The sequence below is a fragment of the Lissotriton helveticus genome, chromosome 8 (assembly GCF_964261635.1).
Source record: "Lissotriton helveticus chromosome 8, aLisHel1.1, whole genome shotgun sequence".
Taxonomy (NCBI): domain Eukaryota; kingdom Metazoa; phylum Chordata; class Amphibia; order Caudata; family Salamandridae; genus Lissotriton; species Lissotriton helveticus.
In genome coordinates this window covers 1,093,887,425-1,093,910,811 of record NC_136069.1, presented here as the reverse complement: position 1 = coordinate 1,093,910,811, position 23,387 = coordinate 1,093,887,425, and the positions used below count along the sequence as shown (strand labels likewise).

At 43.8% G+C, this 23,387-nt stretch overlaps 1 protein-coding gene across 2 annotated transcripts in view; it reads right to left on the bottom strand.

Moving 5' to 3' along the window:
* STS (steroid sulfatase) overlaps window positions 1-23,387 on the bottom strand; it is a 1,924,780-nt gene that overhangs the window by 1,472,688 nt on the left and 428,705 nt on the right. For both annotated transcript variants that reach the window (XM_078657974.1, XM_078657973.1), the window contains one exon: window positions 21,833-22,259. In XM_078657974.1, the coding sequence (XP_078514100.1) occupies window positions 21,833-22,259 (427 nt within the window). The remainder of the gene's footprint in view (window positions 1-21,832; window positions 22,260-23,387) is intronic.

Below are 23,387 nucleotides of genomic sequence, written 5' to 3'. Positions count from 1 at the left end.
CTTACAAAGAAAAAACTTTTTTAATTCTTTTAATCTAAAAAAAAAACAAGGCTTATCAATAAAGATATAAGTTTTTAAACAAACAAAACGTTTTTTGTGCTAGAATATTGTATAGAGTGGTAACCATTGTGTAGAACTTTATAAGATTAGCCACAATAACCAGTATAGGTTGCATCTCAATTAAGGGAAACTTTCTCCTTCACAATTATTCCCCGACCATACTGTTCCTACTTCTACCCGATATAACTTGCGTTCCAGAAGGAAGGCTTGCCCTTGACTTAGCCCAGGTACCTATAGCTGTTGGGCTGTGATCTCCCGCCTAAGACCGGTGCTGGTGTGTCAGACTAAGGTACGCCCCTAGGGCTCTTGGCACCTGCATCCAGTAAAGCAACCACCAATCACAGATAGCAGCTAGTGGTCCCTGGCTTAGTACAACGGCAGCTGTCCAATACACCCAAGTCCAGAAACGATATGTCAGTCTCCTACATAGCAAGTGCTTTGTGGCCCCTGTGGTGACGCTGTTTGTCTCAATCATCTTGTCTATCATCGGTTGGATGTTACTGATCTACTATACTGTTACCCCACCAACTCCTACCCCGACTCCTGCAGAGCATCAATATTTTACGTTACCCGTTCATGAATTACCCCGCTGTGCAGAATTTTTCAATAACACCTTTGTCCAGATGTTACATCATCATCAGCTGATCATAAATACTTCCAACTGTTGGGTATGTGGACGGATGCTGAATGCTATGACACAACCTGTCCCATTCTTTCCTTATCCTTTTTCCATTTCTGGGTCCTGTCTTGCATGGTGGATGTTGATGCAGGAGGCCTATACTATCAATGGTACTACCAATTCTGCCCTTGGAACCGAAACAGGTCTGGCAATACCAATACCCATTTTTGCCCGACCAGCTCATCAACATTGCTATTACCAGCGGATGAACTCGGTGAGATGGTGGTATTTAACTCAACTTCTCGACAAACATTTACCAAATTTCACGCCAGAAGGCTACTACCTGATGTACGAAACACTCTGAATGTTATAAATGTGCGGGCCATGTCTGCATCCATGGCTTGGGAACTAAGAAAGTTGGCACTAGTGTCTGTGACATCATTAAAACTTTAAACTCTACGTCTCCTCCAAAGTTGGTGGCGTCCCCCAACACTTATTTTATCTGTGGCAGAGCAGCCTACACTTGGCTCCCCAGTAACTGGTCTGGTACCTGCTATCTGGCCTTCCTCCTTCCACCAACGTATTCTACCCATGGAGATTACCACCTGTTGATGGTATACAGTCAAAATATCGAGTTAAAAATATAGAATTACATTAACCCCTTCGACGCTGATGACGAGCTGGGCTCGTCATGAGGTAGCCTCCTGCTACGCTGATGACGAGCCCAGCTCGTCACGTAACATGCGCTTTCGCATATCTCAGCGTGCGAGCGGAATTCCGCCCGCACGCATGCGGTTAATATCGAGTAAAAAATATAGAATGGACTAAAGATCGAATGGACAGAATATAGACAACAAAAATATCGAATGTAATGGACAAAATATCGAATGGACAGAATATAGACAACAAAAATATCGATTTTGAGGTAAGTAAGTTAATATCGATTTACATAAATATAGAAAGTCAAAATATCGAAGTATATAATATAGATGTTAAATATATCGATTTTTAAATAATATCACATTTTCTAAAGTTGTTTTTTATGTTAGTATATGTGTGAAAAGTGTATATTGATTTTATAATTTATTTTAAGTAATGAATTTTATGGTATTTAATTTTAGCGTAATTTAATTATGTAGCGGGTTGTGGGTTTATAGGGAAATAGGGTGGGAAGTAATTTAATTATAATTGATTAAATGTTTTAATTTATTTATTGGTATTTATCTTGAATTAATTGTTAATAATTGTATTGGTAATTAATTAAATTATAATTGGTAATTAATTTGTATTATTTGCTTAATTGATAAGGATGTTAAATTTATTTGGAAAATTTTGTAGCGGGTTGTGGGTTTATAGGGGAATAGGGTGGGAAGTAATTTAATTATAATTGATTAAATGTTTTAATTTATTAATTGGTATTTATCTTGAATTAATTGTTAATCAATTTTTAATTGGTAATTAATTAAATTATAATTGGTAATTATTTTTTCTTGATTGATTAATTGATAATTATGTTAATTATATTATTTATTTACTGTAGCGGGTTGTGGGTTTATAGGGGAATAGGGTGGGAAGTAATTTATTTGTAATTAATTAATTTTTTCATTTATTTATTGGTATTTATTTTTAATTAATTGTTAATTATTTTGCAATTTCTAATTAAATAATTGCATATTGGTAATTAATTTGTATTAATAGGTAATGATTTCTGATAAATAATTTGTATTTGTATTTTTAATTGATTAATTATTATATTATATTAAATTGGTAATAATTTTTAAATATTTTGTAATTGGTATTAATATATATTTTTATTTATTATATGAAGTATTTACTTTCCCTACTGTTGCACTCAGTGGAGTGGGAGTAGTAATTGTTACCCCTACGCTATCCAACGCTTTCCTTACTGTTGCACTGTCTGGAGTGGGAATAGTAATTTTTACCCCTATGCTATCCAACGCTTTCCCTACTGTTGCACTCACTGGAGTGGGAATAGTAATTTTTACCCTTCCGCTATCCAACGCTTTCCCTACTGTTGCACTCTCTGGAGTGGGAATAATAATTTTTACCTCTACGCTATCCAACGCTTTCCCTACTGTTGCACTCCCTGGATTGGGAATAGTCATTTTTACTCCTACGCTATCCAACGCTTTCCCTACTGTTGCACGCACTGGAGTGGGAATAGTAATTGTTACCCTCCCGCTATTCAACGCTTTCCCTACTGTTGCACTCCCTAGAGTGGGAATAGTAATTTTTACCCCTACGCTATCCAAAGCTTTCCCTACTGTTGCACTCTCTGGAATGGGAATAGTAATGTTTACCCCTACGCTATCCAACGCTTTCCCTACTGTTGCACTCTCTGGAGTGGGAATAGTCATTTTTACCCCTACGCTATCCAAAGCTTTCCCTACTGTTGCACTCTCTGGAGTGGGAATAGTAATTTTTACTCCTACGCTATCAACGCTTTCCCTACTGTTGCACTCACTGGAGTGGGAATAGTAATTTTTACCCTCCCGCTATTCAACGCTTTCCCTACTGTTGCATTCTCTGGAGTGGGAATAGTAATTTTTACCCCTACGCTATCCAATGCTTTCCCTACTGTTGCACTCTCTGGAGTGGGAATAGTCATTTTTACCCCTACGCTATCCTACCCTTTCCTTACTGTTGCACTCTCTGGAGTGGGAATAGTAATTTTTACCCCTACGCTATCCAACGCTTTCCCTACTGTTGCACTCTCTGGAGTGGGAATAGTATTGTTTATCCCTACGCTATCCAACGCTTTCCCTACTGTTGCACTCTCTGGAGTGGGAATAGTAGATTTTACCCCTACCCTATCCATCGTTTTCCCTACTGTTGCACTCTCTGGAGTGGGAATAGTAATTTTTACCCTCCCGCTATCCAACGCTTTCCCTACTGTTGCACTCACTGCAGTGGGAATAGTCATTTTTACCCCTAAGCTATCCAACGCTTTCCCTACTGTTGCACTCTCTGGAGTGGGAATAGTAATTTTTACCCCTAAGCTATCCAACGCTTTCCCTACTGTTAAACACTCTGGAGTGGGAATAGTAATTTTCACCCCTACGCTATCCAACGCTTTCGCTACTGTTGCACTCTCTGGAGTGGGAATAGTAGATTTTACCCCTACCCTATCCATCGTTTTCCCTACTGTTGCACTCTCTGGAGTGGGAATAGTAATTTTTACCCTCCCGCTATCCAACGCTTTCCCTACTGTTGCACTCACTGCAGTGGGAATAGTCATTTTTACCCCTAAGCTATCCAACGCTTTCCCTACTGTTGCACTCTCTGGAGTGGGAATAGTAATTTTTACCCCTAAGCTATCCAACGCTTTCCCTACTGTTAAACACTCTGGAGTAGGAATAGTAATTTTCACCCCTACGCTATCCAACGCTTTCCCTACTGTTGCACTATCTGGAGTGGGAATAGTAATTGTTACCCCTACGCTATCCAACGCTTTCCCTACTGTTGCACTCTCTGGAGTGGGAATAGTAGATTTTACCCCTACCCTATCCATCGTTTTCCCTACTGTTGCACTCTCTGGAGTGGGAATAGTAATTTTTACCCTCCCGCTATCCAACGCTTTCCCTACTGTTGCACTCACTGCAGTGGGAATAGTCATTTTTACCCCTAAGCTATCCAACGCTTTCCCTACTGTTGCACTCTCTGGAGTGGGAATAGTAATTTTTACCCCTAAGCTATCCAACGCTTTCCCTACTGTTAAACACTCTGGAGTGGGAATAGTAATTTTCACCCCTACGCTATCCAACGCTTTCGCTACTGTTGCACTCTCTGGAGTGGGAATAGTAGATTTTACCCCTACCCTATCCATCGTTTTCCCTACTGTTGCACTCTCTGGAGTGGGAATAGTAATTTTTACCCTCCCGCTATCCAACGCTTTCCCTACTGTTGCACTCCATGGAGTGGGAATAGTAATTTTTACCCCTACGCTATCCAACGCTTTCCCTACTGTTGCACTCCCTGGAGTGGGAATAGTAATTTTTACCCCTACGCTATCCAACGCTTTCCCTACTGTTGCACTCTCTGGAGTGGGAATAGTAATTTTTACCCCTACGCTATCCAACGCTTTCCCTACTGTTGCAATCTCTGGAGTGGGAATAGTAATTTTTACCCCTAAGCTATCCAACGCTTTCCCTACTGTTGCACTCACTGGAGTGGGAATAGTAATTTTTACCCTTCCAATATCCAAAGTTTTCCCTACTGTTGCACTCTCTGGAGTGGAAATATACTCATTTCTATCCCTACGCTATCCAACGTTTTCCCTACTGTTGCACTCTCTGGAGTGGGAATAGTAATTTGTACCCTCCCGCTATCCAACGCTTTCCCTACTGTTGCACTCTCTGGAGTGGGAATAGTAAATTTTACCCCTACGCTATCCAACGCTTTCCCTACTGTTGCACGCTCTGGAGTGGGAATAGTAATTTTTACCCCCCTGCTATCCAACGCTTTCCCTACTGCTGCACTCACTGGAGTGGGAATAGTAATTTTGTACCCCTACGCTATCCAACGCTTTCCCTACTGTTGCACTATCTGGAGTGGGAATAGTAATTTTCACCCCTACGCTATCCGACGCTTTCCGTACTGTTGCACTCTCTGGAGTGGGAATAGTAATTTTTACCCTCCCGCTATCCAACGCTTTCCCTACTGTTGCACTCTCTGGAGTGGGAATAGTAATGTTTACCCCTACGCTATCCAACGCTTTCCCTACTGTTGCACTCTCTGGAGTGGGAATAGTCATTTTTACCCCTACGCTATCCAAAGCTTTCCCTACTGTTGCACTCTCTGGAGTGGGAATAGTAATTTTTACTCCTACGCTATCAACGCTTTCCCTACTGTTGCACTCACTGGAGTGGGAATAGTAATTTTTACCCTCCCGCTATTCAACGCTTTCCCTACTGTTGCATTCTCTGGAGTGGGAATAGTAATTTTTACCTCTACGCTATCCAATGCTTTCCCTACTGTTGCACTCTCTGGAGTGGGAATAGTCATTTTTACCCCTACGCTATCCTACCCTTTCCTTACTGTTGCACTCTCTGGAGTGGGAATAGTATTGTTTATCCCTACGCTATCCAACGCTTTCCCTACTGTTGCACTCTCTGGAGTGGGAATAGTAATTTTCACCCCTACGCTATCCAACGCTTTCCCTACTGTTGCACTATCTGGAGTGGGAATAGTAATTTTTACCCCTACGCTATCCAACGCTTTTCCTACTGTTGCACTCTCTGGAGTGGGAATAGTAATTTTTACCCCTACGCTATCCAACGCTTTCCCTACTGTTGCACTCTCTGGAGTGGGAATAGTAATTTTTACTCCTAAGCTATCCAACGCTTTCCTACTGTTGCACTCACTGGAGTGGGAATAGTAATTTTTACCCTCCCGCTATTCAACGCTTTCCCTACTGTTGCACTCTCTGGAGTGGGAATAGTAATTTTTACCCCTACGCTATCCAACGCTCTACCTACTGTTGCACTCCATGGAGTGGGAATAGTAATTTTTACCCCTACGCTATCCAACGCTTTCCCTACTGTTGCACTCCCTGGAGTGGGAATAGTAATTTTTACCCCTACGCTATCCAACGCTTTCCCTACTGTTGCACTCTCTGCAGTGGGAATAGTAATTTTTACCCCTACGCTATCCAACGCTTTCCCTACTGTTGCAATCTCTGGAGTGGGAATAGTAATTTTTACCCCTAAGCTATCCAACGCTTTCCCTACTGTTGCACTCACTGGAGTGGGAATAGTAATTTTTACCCTTCCAATATCCAAAGTTTTCCCTACTGTTGCACTCTCTGGAGTGGAAATATACTCATTTTTATCCCTACGCTATCCAACGTTTTCCCTACTGTTGCACTCTCTGGAGTGGGAATAGTAATTTGTACCCTCCCGCTATCCAACGCTTTCCCTACTGTTGCACTCTCTGGAGTGGGAATAGTAAATTTTACCCCTACGCTATCCAACGCTTTCCCTACTGTTGCACGCTCTGGAGTGGGAATAGTAATTTTTACCCCCCTGCTATCCAACGCTTTCCCTACTGCTGCACTCACTGGAGTGGAAATAGTAATTTTGTACCCCTACGCTATCCAACGCTTTCCCTACTGTTGCACTATCTGGAGTGGGAATAGTAATTTTCACCCCTACGCTATCCGACGCTTTCCGTACTGTTGCACTCTCTGGAGTGGGAATAGTAATTTTTACCCTCCCGCTATCCAACGCTTTCCCTACTGTTGCACTCTCTGGAGTGGGAATAGTAATGTTTACCCCTACGCTATCCAAAGCTTTCCCTACTGTTGCACTCTCTGGAGTGGGAATAGTAATTTTTACCCCTACGCTATCCAAAGCTTTCCCTACTGTTGCACTCTCTGGAGTGGGAATAGTAATTTTTACTCCTACGCTATCAACGCTTTCCCTACTGTTGCACTCACTGGAGTGGGAATAGTAATTTTTACCCTCCCGCTATTCAACGCTTTCCCTACTGTTGCATTCTCTGGAGTGGGAATAGTAATTTTTACCTCTACGCTATCCAATGCTTTCCCTACTGTTGCACTCTCTGGAGTGGGAATAGTAATTTTTACCCTCCCGCTATTCAACGCTTTCCCTACTGTTGCATTCTCTGGAGTGGGAATAGTAATTTTTACCTCTACGCTATCCAATGCTTTCCCTACTGTTGCACTCTCTGGAGTGGGAATAGTCATTTTTACCCCTACGCTATCCTACCCTTTCCTTACTGTTGCACTCTCTGGAGTGGGAATAGTAATTTTTACCCCTACGCTATCCAACGCTTTCCCTACTGTTGCACTCTCTGGAGTGGGAATAGTATTGTTTATCCCTACGCTATCCAACGCTTTCCCTACTGTTGCACTCTCTGGAGTGGGAATAGTAATTTTTACCCATACTCTATCCAACGCTTTCCCTACTGTTGCACTCTCTGGAGTGGGAATAGTAGATTTTACCCCTACCCTATCCATCGTTTTCCCTACTGTTGCACTCTCTGGAGTGGGAATAGTAATTTTTACCCTCCCGCTATCCAACGCTTTCCCTACTGTTGCACTCACTGCAGTGGGAATAGTCATTTTTACCCCTAAGCTATCCAACGCTTTCCCTACTGTTGCACTCTCTGGAGTGGGAATAGTCATTTTTACCCCTAAGCTATCCAACGCTTTCCCTACTGTTAAACACTCTGGAGTGGGAATAGTAATTTTCACCCCTACGCTATCCAACGCTTTCGCTACTGTTTCACTCTCTGGAGTGGGAATAGTAGATTTTACCCCTACCCTATCCATCGTTTTCCCTACTGTTGCACTCTCTGGAGTGGGAATAGTAATTTTTACCCTCCCGCTATCCAACGCTTTCCCTACTGTTGCACTCACTGCAGTGGGAATAGTCATTTTTACCCCTAAGCTATCGAACGCTTTCCCTACTGTTGCACTCTCTGGAGTGGGAATAGTAATTTTTACCCCTAAGCTATCCAACGCTTTCCCTACTGTTAAACACTCTGGAGTAGGAATAGTAATTTTCACCCCTACACTATCCAACGCTTTCCCTACTGTTGCACTCTCTGGAGTGGGAATAGTAATTTTTACCCCTACGCTATCCAACGCTTTCCCTACTGTTGCACTCTCTGGAGTGGGAATAGTAATTTTTACCCCTACGCTATCCAACGCTTTCCCTACTGTTGCACTCTCTGAAGTGGGAATAGTAGATTTTACCCCTACCCTATCCATCGTTTTCCCTACTGTTGCACTCTCTGGAGTGGGAATAGTAATTTTTACCCTCCCGCTATCCAACGCTTTCCCTACTGTTGCACTCACTGCAGTGGGAATAGTCATTTTTACCCCTAAGCTATCCAACGCTTTCCCTACTGTTGCACTCTCTGGAGTGGGAATAGTAATTTTTACCCCTAAGCTATCCAACGCTTTCCCTACTATTAAACACTCTGGAGTGGGAATAGTAATTTTCACCCCTACGCTATCCAACCCTTTCCCTACTGTTGCACTCTCTGGAGTGGGAATAGTAATTTTTACTCCTAAGCTATCCAACGCTTTCCTACTGTTGCACTCACTGGAGTGGGAATAGTAATTTTTACCCTCCCGCTATTCAACGCTTTCCCTACTGTTGCACTCTCTGGAGTGGGAATAGTAATTTTTACCCCTACGCTATCCAACGCTCTACCTACTGTTGCACTCCATGGAGTGGGAATAGTAATTTTTACCCCTACGCTATCCAACGCTTTCCCTACTGTTGCACTCTCTGGAGTGGGAATAGTAATTTTTACCCCTACGCTATCCAACGCTTTCCCTACTGTTGCACTCTCTGGAGTGGGAATAGTAATTTTTACCCCTACGCTATCCAACGCTTTCCCTACTGTTGCAATCTCTGGAGTGGGAATAGTAATTTTTACCCCTAAGCTATCCAACGCTTTCCCTACTGTTGCACTCACTGGAGTGGGAATAGTAATTTTTACCCTTCCAATATCCAAAGTTTTCCCTACTGTTGCACTCTCTGGAGTGGAAATATACTCATTTTTATCCCTACGCTATCCAACGTTTTCCCTACTGTTGCACTCTCTGGAGTGGGAATAGTAATTTGTACCCTCCCGCTATCCAACGCTTTCCCTACTGTTGCACTCTCTGGAGTGGGAATAGTAAATTTTACCCCTACGCTATCCAACGCTTTCCCTACTGTTGCACGCTCTCGAGTGGGAATAGTAATTTTTACCCCCTGCTATCCAACGCTTTCCCTACTGCTGCACTCACTGGAGTGGGAATAGTAATTTTGTACCCCTACGCTATCCAACGCTTTCCCTACTGTTGCACTATCTGGAGTGGGAATAGTAATTTTCACCCCTACGCTATCCGACGCTTTCCGTACTGTTGCACTCTCTGGAGTGGGAATAGTAATTTTTACCCTCCCGCTATCCAACGCTTTCCCTACTGTAGCACTCACGGGAGTGGGAATAGTAATTTGTACCCCTACGCTATGTTATGTTATATGCTGTTTTGTTACGCGCTCAATTACTGCCGGAGTATCCTGGCGCGGAATGAGAAGAGAGGAAACATGAAGAAGAGAAAAGAACAAAAAAACCCTACGCTATCCAACGCTTTCCCTACTGTTGCACTCTCTGGAGTGGAAATATACTAATTTTTACCCCTATGCTATCCAACGTTTTCCCTAAAGTTGCACTCTCTGGAGTGGGAATAGTAATTTTTACCCTCCCGCTATCCAACGCTTTCTCTACTGTTGCACTCTGTGGAGTAGGAATAGTAAATTTTACCCCTACGCTATCCAACGCTTTCCCTACTGTTGCACGCTCTGGAGTGGGAATAGTAATTTTTACCCCCCCCCCGCTATCCAACGCTTTCCCTACTTTTGCACTCACTGGAGTGGGAATAGTAATTTTGTACCCCTACGCTATCCAACGCTTTCCCTACTGTTGCACTATCTGGAGTGGGAATAGTAATTTTCACCCCTGCGCTATCCAACGCTTTCCGTACTGTTGCACTCTCTGGAGTGGGAATAGTAATTTTTACCCTCCCGCTATCCAACGCTTTCTCTACTGTAGCACTCACGGGAGTGGGAATAGTAATTTTTACCCCTACGCTATGTTATGTTATGTTATATGCTGTTTTGTTACGCGCTCAATTACTGCCGGAGTATCCTGGCGCGGAATGAGAAGAGAGGAAACATGAAGAAGAGAAAAGAACAAAAAACACAATAACAGTGGGGACCAACTTAAAATGCCATCTTGAACAAATGAGTTTTCAGAGCTTTTTTAAAAGGACCAACATTCAGGATAGCTCGCAGGAACAGAGGCAGGTCATTCCAGGCCGATGCTGCTCTGACCGCGATCGACTGCCCCCCCCCATCCGGGAGCGCCGAAAACGTGGAACCAGCAACAGATGTTGAGCGGCCAAGCGCAAAGGTCTGTTAGGAAAGTAGCGATTGAACCGTTTCATCAAGTAGGCAGGACCATGTCCGTTCATAGCTTTGTGAGCCAGTGTAAGAATTTTGAAAGTAATCCGTTGCGGAAGTGGCAACCAGTGCAATCTCTGCAAGTGGATCTTAACACTCACACGGCTAAAAATGTTGCATAAGAGTCTGGCGATAGCGTTTTGGATTACCTGGAGGCGCCCCACCAGATAGGCCAGGGAGCCGCTCAGCAAGGCGTTAGCTATCCAACGCTTTCCCTACTGTTGCACTCACTGGAGTGGTAATAGTAAATGTTACCCTTTCCGCTATCCTAAGGTAAAAATATTGTAAATGTTTTATTAATATTACGTATATATATATATATATATATATATATATATATATATATATATATATATATATATATATATATATATATATATATATATATATATATATATATATATATATATATATATATATGTATTAACAAATCAATTTGTATGTTGTTTTTTAACTTACATTATTTATTTATTAATTTTATGGTTATTTAAGTATTTTAAGTATGTTTAAGTTAATTATATTAATTATTTCATTAATTTTTAATTATTTTAAAGAATTTTAAAAAATTTATTATTTTGACTAACGATATTTTTTACAACGATATTTTTGTACTTACCTGTTTGGAGATAGGAGTTTGATATTTCTGCATTCTATACTTTTTACTCGATATTCTTGTAGTTCTATATTTTGACATCAATATTGTTTCAGTGATCCCTGTTGATGAAGGGTGCTTTGCGCCGCTCACGTAGGGGTGTCATATCGGCTGAGGATACAGTAGGCCAGTCAGCCGGGGACTTCTTTAAGGGTTTCCTCCCATTCTGGGGCCCCATGGCAAACAGTCGGGCTATAGGAGGACTGACCAGGGTCCTTGAGGCCACCATCACAGAAACAGCTGGTGCCCTCTCCAACACCACTGCAGAGCAACAGGCAAACCGCCTTGTAACACTTCAAAATCGTATGGTCCTTGACATCTTCCTCGCTAATCATGGTGGTGTGTGTAAATTGATTGGCTCCAGCTGCTGCGTGTATATTCCAGATCACGCACCCACAGTATATGATGCCATCCAACGTCTGCATCACCTTTCCATCAGAATGAAGGCAACTGGTCCCTCACAGGCTGGATCTGGGGCCTCCATTCCCAATGGGGATGGCGGGTCCTCATCTTCCTTGCCTTGGGAGTAGCTGTCCTAGTCTCCTGCTGTTTGTGCATTCAGTGCCTGCCAATGCTCTGTGCAATGTGTCTTCAGGCTCTCAAGCCTCAAACTTCTTACATTCATGACACCAATATGAAGATGATGCTCCAACAAGAAACAGATGATCTCATGAATATCAACGTTTCCTAGAGTATTTGCCACTCAATGGCAAGAGGAGGGTCTGAGGAAAAGTGTCCTTCTTGTCGGCATTTATTTTGTGTCAGGACTCCATTATTTTTGCGGTGCCATTTCGTGTCAAACACCTCTGCATGACCCTCCTGGTTGTTTCTGCTGATGTCTGATGAATCTCTAACTGTCACGGTCACCCTGCCCTTCCTGCGCCTTGTAGTTGAGCCAATTTTGAAAAAGGGACCAAACAATTGGTCTCACCACCCTCGGACTGAACTCCTGCACACACCCACCCTGTTTTGCAAGATTTCATCACACCACCGTCCCAGAACTTGTTTCTTTCACATATCCTGTTGTTCAAGATCTGTCTGTTCTCTCACGTGCATATCCTGTTTTGCAAGACCTGTCCGTAATCTTTTGTACCATCTGTTGCGGCACCGTCCTGCCTGAACAAAGAATGGCGTTACTGCTTTCTGACTCGGAGGCGCCAGGCGCCCATCCAAACTGGTTTCTTAAGGTGGGAAATGTGGACATACGCTTGTCAGCTGTGGAGTGAAGCAGCAGCCTCCTCTGTCTTGTCTTCGACAAGCTTGGGACTCTGTTCCATAGCCCGGGCTATTCGAATAAAACTTGGTTACTCCTGCAGGCGAAGGCTCCTGTGTCTCCTTTTTTCTATATAAGGAGGGTATGAAAGACTTGGGCGGTTCCCCCGCCGCCGAGACCCAGTAAGTGGGTATAAACGATTCTTCACAGTGGGTAGACCGCTTAGTGGGCAGCAGTGAATCTGACGCCAATGCGACCGCGGCAGTGGGACCACCAAACTCATAATCAGTTCCTAAGATGCTAATGAGCTTCACATAATTTGCTACAGGCGAAATATTTGCCAATCTTTCTCCTTGCCTTTCTAACTATAAAACTCTGACATCAGCCATGTTCAGCATTTAGATTATGTTCCAACTACTTCCAATTTTACTTTTTTAAACACTTAGCCATGACCCAGATGCATTATATACACCTTTTGGCTACTTTCACAGTCTTGACGGTCTACACCTAATTCATAATGTGAAACACTTAAAAAACTCCAAATGGGTGTAAGGAATATATACTTTTAGTGTGCTGTTTTTACACCGCAATACCATCACAATGCGGTCGTTACATCGACCGCGTTGTTACCATGCAGTGCGGTTATCGAGCAAGTTGTTACAAAAACTTGCGCTCGATGGTACGCTGGACTTAGGAATAGTATAATTTATTATTCCAACTCCAGTGTGTGCAACACTAGGGAAGGTGTTGGAATAGTAAATCATACTATTCCTTAGTCTAGAGCCCCATCTAGTGCAAGTTGTTGTAAAGGCACTGTGTGGTAACAATGCAGTCGATGTAATGACCGCGTTGTGATAATATATATATTTCTTTTAGTAATATTAATAGAAACAAAATGACATCACAATACATCCACAATAATCATGAGAATAATCTCTTAATGTATATACATTTTACACGAATAATTGTAATCATAAATGTCCCCGCAAAACCAATATAATGACACAATAAAAAGGCACCACATTAAAAACACAAAGCACCAATAAAAGAAGATTCAAAAAGAAAAAGAAACACATAGTTCCTGAGCATTATGACATTGCTGTGCAGAAGCGATAGAGCATCTACAATTCTTGTAATCATATCACACATCCAGGCCATACGCCACTCCATCCCGCCATGCCCAGTTCACATCAATCTACTCAACTTCAGTTGACTTTTTCTGAAGAAAGAGTCTCAGGGGTTCCCAGATATCTTTTGGCCTCAAGATTGTATGTAATCCCTCTGGTTATGTTTCCATGTTATCTTGGCAATAGACCAAGTCTTTTACCCAGTGTTCTACTTTCGGTATGCGTCTCCCGCCCCAAGTGATCGCCACTCTCCGTGCAGCCATAAGCAGAGCCAAGCGCATAAATCTACCCCTCACTTCTTTGACTTGAGACACACAACAAAGCAGAAAAACAAGTGGAGTGCACTGTAGCTCCACATCTGCCATGGTCTTCACATCCCGTACAACAGACTCCCAAAATTCTGCCACTCTACTGCATCCCCAAGCGAGATGAAGAAAGTCAGCGCCCTCCAATCCGCATCATGCACAGCAATTAGACTTGCGCAGACCAAATCTATGAAATTGTGTAGGGGTGTAATACACCTGATGTAGATATTTAAAATGTATGATTCGTAAGGTTCCGTTCATGATGAGTGTACCTGTTAACTCGCAAACATACTTTCAATCTTCCTCCGATATTGGTTCAGGCAAACAGACATTCCATCTCTCACAACTCCTGTTCGCCTGACTTATGCTTTCTTCCTTGATCAATCTATACATTATGGATAACAGTTTTTTATTAGTGGGAGTAGTAAGCACATACTGCAAAGACAGTAGTGTGGGTGGTTCCATAGGATATGTGACGTAGTGAGCCCTGACCGCATGCCTCAGTCTGTGCAAAGCAAAACTGAATAGCAACTTTGGGTTACTGATATATCGCAGGGCGTCCTGTGTAATGAACTCCCCTTCTGGGTAGATATATTGCATCAGTGAGAAACCCGCCTCTTTAAGCAGCTGCATCGATGGTGCTTCATGAGTCACCGACAGTGCAGCATGATGTTCTATGACGCTTGCTGGTGCGTACAGCGGCAATTTGCGCGCCACGCACCCTATCTCCAGACTGGCCCCTATTGTCGTGTCTACTGTATTTATCTCGGTTCGTGGGATGCCGCGCGACCGATGCGTGAGCATGCTGTGTAATAGCATTGGGTATACATCACCTTCCTCCACTGCGAGATGAGGAGTAAACGCATGCGGCCTTGTCCAATAAAAAGCATATTGGGCTTGCGCACTCAAATAGTAAGCATAAAAGTCCGGCACCCCAAACCCACCTTTATCGTAATCACTAGTGAGAACCGACCATTTTACACAAGCCTGTTTGCCTCCCCAGACCAACCGGAGCTGAGTCCCTCTGAGAGTGTGAAACAAAACCTTTGTCAGCTTAATCGGGATGTTAGTAAACAAGTACAAAAACCGCTGCAGCACCACCCACCATTTTGATTAGTGCAATACAATCCGCCAAGGAGAGCGGCAGGGTCACCCACATGTCCACCTGCTGCTCCAATGTGGTATGTGCTCTCCTATAGTTCTCACGAATCACCATATCCGGGTCTCGGTGGACCCAGACTCCGAGATATTTTATTGGGTCCACAGACCATACCAGTGGGAATTCCACATCCGGCTGCACCGTGGACTCCGTCAGGGGAATAACAATGGACTTATCCAAATTATCAAGGAGGCCCGACACGCGCCCAAACCTTACATACTCCTGCAGTAACTGCGTCTAGTACCTGGAAGGTTTGCGCACAAACAGCTCCATGTCATCAGGGTATAGCGAAATTAGTGCAGTTTCCTATGTCTCTGCCTAATAACGCACGCTAGGAGTTCCAATAATAAGTCAAAAAGCAGCGGAGATAAGGGGTAGCCTTGACCAGTACCCCTCTTTATATCAAACGGGTCGGACGTCAACCCACCGACACGAACCATGGCCGATGGTTCCGCGTACAACACCTTAATCCACTGCACGAATATAAGCGGGAATCCCATGCGCTGGAAAACAAAAAACATATACTCCCATTTGCCGAATCAAATGCCTTGGCTGCGTCTAGCAACACTGCCACAGTCGACATGCTTGTTTCCAAATATGTAGCATGGAGAATATAGTCCGAAGATTATGGGACGTGGATCTATCGGGTATGAAACCCGACTGGTCAGGCAGCATCAGGAGCGGCATCAGGAGTAGCAGTTTTACATCTAAAATCTTGGCAACACCTTGGCATCTATATTAATCAGTGACAGAGGGCAATAAGAGTCACATGTATCTGGGGCTTATCTTTCTCAAGCAGCGTAATCATCAGCGCTTGCCGCAGCGATGGTGGCAGTTTCCCTGACTTGTGTGCTTTCTGCATACACCTCTAACAAGATTGGCGCTAACAGATCCACATATGTTTTATAAAATTCGACAGTAAGGCCGTCAGGACCCAGCGCCTTTCCATGTGGGGAGGGCTAGTATAGCAGATTTAACGTCCTCAACATCTATAGGTAAGCTTAAGTATTCTCTGTGGGCATCCGGCAGCCAAGCGCACGCGACGTCCTCCAGATAATCTTCATACTCAGCCAAAGATGCCCCCCTTTGGATATAGAGAGGTCCACGTAGAAGTCGCTGAATTGTTTAGTGATGGCAAGTGGATGATAGTGCTTCTGCTCATGTGGGACGGTGATTTTATCTATATGAGGGTGCTCCATTCGGTCTCTTAGCTTACCTGCCAGTGTATGACCCGGTATCCCTCCCTCTTCATATCTGCGCGCCATGTGCCTACAAGAAAGGTATTGTATTTCAGTTTCAGCTAAAGTATCGTATTCCAGAACCAGTTTATGTATGCAGACCAGGTTGTCAGCAGATGGAGCCATTGTATAGTTACACTCTAGTACCTGTAGCGCAGTCTCGATTTTGAGTAGCTGCGTTCTAATATCTTTCAAAATGCCAATGCACACCCCTCTGATAGTAGCCTTAAAAGCCTCCTACAAAGTGGAGGCGTCATCCACTGAACCCTTATTCAATAAAAAATATTGTTCTTTGGCTTCCCGCACCGTAGCTTCGTAAACCGGATCTAATAATGCCTCCGAACGCAGCCGTGAATGGACAATGTATGGCCGTGGCGATCTTTATGTCTAGCCGTACAGGATTGGGATCTGATAGCATACGCAGCAAGTTTACAAACTCCAATACCCACTCAACTGCATTCCCACTCAATAACCAATAGTCTAGTGCGACCAACTATAGTGCTGCAGCATCGCGTGAGTTCCCTCCTTAGCTAGGGTGTTTCGCAACCTTCACACATCACAGAATTGAGGCCCCTCACATTCCAAGTCAACAACCCGTATCTCTCACCCATAGCGGAACTGAATGACCTTCAACAACATGATAGTTAACGCGACTAGGAGCCGACGAGCAGCACTCCCGGCACACTTAATCCATTCGCCATGATGATCAGCTTCCACTCCACACAACATTAGTGCAATAATCACAAAAATAAAATATAACACATACCCTTTCCTTCCCACCCACCTCACCCCACCCACTCCAACCTCCCAATTTGGTCGAGACAAACTCCATCCCCCCTCCTGCACATTTAACCCAATTTCCATACAACTCAACAAGAGGGAGACACCCGCTGGGGGGGGAGGGAACGGCAGCAAACACTCACTCTGTTTTGAGTCTTGCTAGACTTCTTAACTATGTGGTGCGCCTGTATACCATCAAGCAATAATATAGCGCGATAATGTCAAAACTTTCACAATCTGACGCAAACCGGAAATTTTTTCTGGTTCACGCTTTAAAAATGCGTTCTCGCGCGTGCGCGGTAGTGAGTTACCGGGTCACTGAGTGCACCAATGAGTTTTCCTATCCGTTCGCGTGCAACATGAGATGTTGGATTGTTGGTAACCGGTCGCGCTATCCTGCGCGAGTTTGCGATCGCCAACACATCATTCGACCCGGAAGAGGAAATAAGCATCGCGAGCAAGATGGCAGCGCCCATCAGCGACCGCATGGGCAAGTTAGAGGTAAATTTCCCTGCGAGCATGCAAAAACACATCAGGAACGGACGGGAAAAGCAATCTCCGCATCTTCGCGAAAGTTCTGCATGCTTGCGGAGATTTCGTGCAATTTTGCGATAGCTTGCGAAAGTAAATTTTGCAAATTCCGCCCACCCCTACCACTAACCACAATTGTTCAAAAGTACAATATCAGAACAGAATGCACTGCTGTATTGCTACATCTCCACCATTTACTAGCAAAATTAAAACAGTGTCACCAACACTAATCTGTGTCATCTCAATTTGGCGATGCTGATAAACTGCCCGTTCCGTTCTGTCGGGACCTGGATTTGCAGATATGTTTTGAAAATTTCAGGGCAGATTTCGAGTATGTGAAAAAATGTGCTTGACCCTCGTGAGAGATTTTCAATTTGGCGGGGTACAGCATTGCGTATGGCACTGAGGCAGTCTGTAGTAGCTTCTTCACCGGCACAAATTCTCTACTCGCCGCCTGCACCGCCGGGGTATAATCTGGAAAAAAAGACAAGTTGTCTCCCTTGTAGTTAATGGGAGCCTTAGCTCTAGCCTCTCTCAAAATGGCGTCTCTGTTAGCATAGTTCAGGAGACGCGCAATGATCGGGCGGGGTGGCGCACCCGGTTTGGATCTGGGGCCCAGTGAACGGTGCGCACTCTCAACGATATTTTCTGGGGATAACACCGATCCAAAGAGCTCACGCAACAGGCCATCGATGAATGGCTCCATTTTAGTTATGGCAGTGGATTCGGACAGGCCAATTATGCAGAGGTTGTTGCGCCTAGAGCGCGCTTCTAAATCCTCATTTTTTGCCTTAATGACCTCCAAAATCTTCTCCATTTGTAGAATTGGGGTCTGGATTTCTGCCTGCGAGTCCTGGGTGTCCGATAGTCTGTTTTCTAGGATATCTAGCCTGTTCTCGTGCTTGTCCACCTTCTTCTTTACCACATCTAGGCCTGTCACCAACACGTGTATTTTACTGTTCATGGATTTCATCCCAGATCATAGTTCTAGCAGAATAGTCCTCGTGTTGTCCTCCGAGTTTTCCACTATCCCCCTGAAGGACCCTGCGCCTCCGGTTGATCTACCTAGCCTTCGGTAGCTCGCGTCTGTGTTTGTTTTCAAACTGGATTTTCGGTTGTTTGTGCTCAGATTTACCCATAATGATGACCGGATCTGAGCAAGGCCCAATGCACTGTCTCTTCCAGCTATTTCCTAGTGGTCAAGTATCCAGCACCCCGCTTCGGTATTTAAACAGGTCAGTTCTCCAAAGGTGCTACCACTGTGTAAGCGACACCCCGCAGAGACACACACCACGGTCAGTCTCAGGGGGATGGCACGGCTGTATTCACAATCTAAAGGTTTCTCCAACAGTTTCAGCTCCTCAGGCCGCGGCCACTCTGTATTCGGTTATCACCCTGACATTGATTGAGCCAGAGGTGTTATTTGATGATAGCCAGTAGCGCCACTGTAACATCCAGCGATTGCCACTTTCTATACCAGTAGATTCCTAGTAGGAGCACGGCCGCTCCGCCAGGCAAGAGCTTCGCCACCAGTGTCTCAGCCCGCAGCATCTGGAATGCTCCCAGGCCGTGCCAGTATCCCCGCGTGTACACAGGGTTCCAGCAAGACCCTCCCCCGTGCCCCGAGAACACCGGCAGACCCCGTGCACCTCAGTCCGTAGTAATAGGCTGGGGCCCGCTACAGAGTGATCACACCAGCAACCCCAGGCCAAGGAACGAAGAGCCCACACAAATCCCTTCAAATAAGCAGTGGTGGAACTGCCACCCTGCGCCCAGTACAAGTAGCCCGACCCCTACAGCTACCACCACGTACTAATGTGAGGGCATCTAGACAGGACCACGCAGGCCGACCCGCACCCAACCCAGAATGCGGCCCCCGCTCCACGTACGGCACCGCCAGCAGTCCTCCGGGCATGCCGAGCTCCATCTCAGGGCAGGTCTGCAGTCACCTCACAGCAGGGCTCCACACCTCGCGCAACAGTCACACAAGCTCACCGCCGCGGCACGAGCTTCACTTGCTGCATCTTCGTCTCCGCATTTGTCCGCAGTCGACAAAGCGTTCTCTCACGCAGAGGGGAGTGCGTCACTTCCCAATATCCAGCACTTCGAGTGCGTACACTTCACCGCTCCCCCTGTTCAGGATCGGTCCCTCAAAGCAGAGTCTCAAGCGGGTGCCATTTTCTTGGCAGCCGAGCGATACATGTAGTCGGCGATTTCTGTAGGCTCCTCCGCACCAACGAGCTCAGGAATTGCTCCGAAATCAGCAAATGAATGTTGTCAACGCCACAAGCAGTTTTTTAGCGGCACAGGCGCCTTGAACTCATGGTACTTGCCGGATTTGTATGCCTGGCTTGCGGAGCTCCCTCAACAGGCAGCCATTCCACCTCACGCTGTAGCCACACCCCCGTTTTGATTGTACTGCATTGTAATAACCGCATAGTAAATGTTTCCGGGTGTAAATAGATAGAGAAAATGGAACACTTAACTATGATACAAATTTCTGTCCTAATAGAACTAGTCCATAGACATGAATATTGCTCACCATCCACAGCCTAGAAAGAATTACAGTTCCACCCAGAAGCAATATCTCACCACACAAAATGGGGATTTTGCTGTCCAGGTTAAACATTCATTGCCATCTCCAGTTCTGAAAGAAGGCACAATTGCTCATATTATCCTTTTAAGATGTTGTTGGTGAAGGACTGCACCTTGCTTGTAGCCTGATGTCCTTCCCAGCCTTTTTAGGCTGTAATGTGCTTTGGAGAGGGTAAAAAATAGTCGCACATTTAGACCTACTCCTAGGAATTAGAATCTCATGACTGTACTATGGGCTGGTTGGATAAGGCTCTCAGCATACGTGCTGGCGCCTGCTATGAAGTTGCATTCTGTTCTGCCCATGATTGGTATTTCTGAGACTAGGGTCCTCAGGTATGTATTTTCTTAAAATGTATTATTGTTGAATTTGTTCTCCACCCTATGACAAATGATCAGGAAACCTTCAGCTTTCCAGGTATAAACTGAACTTCACTTTGCTGTATAATTGTGAGTGCTACAGTGGCATGTGCACCCTTAACAAGAGGCCCTTGTACCCTGTTTTTTATTCACCTGGTTGATAGAGCACCTTTATTGTACTGTGTACTATATTCAGTGAAGGGTCCCTTACCAATAACTAAATCTTTACATTTCATCCCTATCATGTGGCAATACATATCCACCTGCATATTTCCTTTGCTGGGGATCTTTTGTTCATGCAACATTGTGAATCACCTCTCAGGGCGAGGCTTGTGTGACATCTACTTATAATCAGCTCTTGTGCTGCTGTCTAGGTCATTTAAAACTTTCACTTTCAAGTTTGCTTGGTATTTTGTTTGAGAACTGTTGACTAGGGCTGATCTTAAAGGCAGCTCTATTAACAGCGTTTTATGCACTTTAACTATGAATACACTATGAAGTATGTATACAGATCACATTTCTTGAGGCATTAATATTATATGGTCAAGCGCAAAACACCAAAAATGGATAGAGGACTCTGGTGCAAGTCGCAGAAGAGTATGTCATTCTTAAACTCATGCATCTTAATGAGATACGCTCTGTATATTTCTATAGGGGAATTTAGGATAGTTTCTTAATTCCTATTTCTTCCTTATCTGTTTATTTTAAAATGCCAAACCTGTCACTACTGAAAGACCTGTGTTTGATGCAGTTGGTGCCATCTGAGTCTGCTGCTTCTTTTCAGTAGTTTTGAGGTGATGAAATAGGACTATTTTAATTGGGAGGTGTCTGAAACAATTCTCTTAAGGGATTTCAGGTAAACTACTTGGCCATGGTTCTTAAAGTTCTCACTAAGTGTCAATGCCCTTAACCATCTTGAGCAGGGTTGAAATGCGTCTTGTTGTTGCTTGGTGATTCCTTCACAGGCTGCATCTAGATAAGCTATACAATACATATTGAGATACATTTTATAAGCATTGTAAATGTATACCAAGTTATGTTTACCTCCTGAAGTATGACACACAGAATGCATTAAGTGTACATTTCAAACTAACAACACTGGCATTCATTAAAGTACTCTCCTTTCACCTGGCGGAATGTGTGGATATTTACATGGAATACGGTGCTTAAAGAATAGGACAATTTTGTTTACCTTTCCATAAAGTGTACCGCTTCATCTGTTAATCTTTGGGTAAGGTCCTCATAAGACAGTGGTTGCTGAACAACCTCATGGTTCCTCATAATGAAACAGTTAAAGTGTCTGAAACTTGTGAAGAAGACAAAACCAAGCCCAAGCAAAATGCCAGCTCCTAAAGCTGTGTAGACTACTAGGACTTTCCAGGTTACTCTGATGAGCCCAATAAGATAAAGTATCCCAAGGGCAATCAGAGCTGTGCCAATGATCTGAAGAGGTCTCTTCATTGCATTGGGAAGCCCATCTCGAAACACACTTCCATGACCTGGTTTGCAGTCTTTGAGGTTGGTCATTGACAGACCATAGAAGTAATCAAAACCATGATTAAGAGGGTGGTGGCAAAAGTCCTCTTTGCTGTTGCAGTTAAGTCCAAGATGCCATTTCCCTGCAAATGGATACACAGTGAAAAAGAAAATTAGGTTAACCACATCTTTGACGTGCACATGCATGATTTTGAAATGTTGCAATGTGACACCCAGTTCCCAAGAAAAGTTCAGTCTTGGATTTGGTTTCTTGGTCAATTACATGAAATATTTCTTCAGAAATCCTGTCTCACAATTCTATTTCTAGTTCCACATTTATATAATACCCAAATTACACTAATTTGTTTACTCGCCTTCAAACATCATTTAAAAATGTAAAAAGAAATTATCAATGGAAATGATGAAGAAATTATTATTTTGAGATGATTATGCTGTTGGTTTGGTTGACAATGCCTATAATGCACAATATTCAGTAAGGAGTAGGTGAATTATGCCCCCCCAACTGTGTCCAGGAACTTGTTTGTTAAAACATACGAATATAGCACTCTTCTTTTTAATCCATTAATAGTGCTGTAAACCATCCTGACAGAGTGAGTGTGAAAGGTAATGAGATGTGAGAAAACATATTGAGATTTGAGTGTAAGTGAAAGTGCAATACACAGTCTTTTTATGCTTAAAGCACTCTAATATGAGTCCCCTGGTCGCACTGCCAATGGAAAGACACTAAATACCCTACAAAACTTCTCCTTCAAATTAAATTGGTGCTTTATATGAATCACTGCAAAAAAATCAATTTGTAAACACTTGAAAAACAAAGTTTTTGTTTAGCTTGGGGGCTGGGCAACTAATTAGCATGGATTTTAAAAGGTTTGGATAGCACTGAGAAAACACCACTGAAATCCATGAAATAAACACTGAAAAGAGGACAGTCTATGAATACCATGTTACAGGTAACAGTTGAAGCCTGACACAAAGAATGCATTAAGGACACATTTATTTATTTATTGAGCGCACAATCATCCCATGAGGGATATCACAATTCCAGACCTCAAAAACACAAGTGCCATACACTACCAGGCCATTAGAGTGGAAACAGCTAGGCCTTCAACATCTTCTGAAAGGTCAGTAGATCCGAAGTTGGGTGAAGATTTAGAGCACTGTCATTCATTAAAGGAGGAGGTATAGCAATCATACACAAGAATGACATTCCCATGATGGAAACCGATGCCCTAGAATACAACTCATTCGAA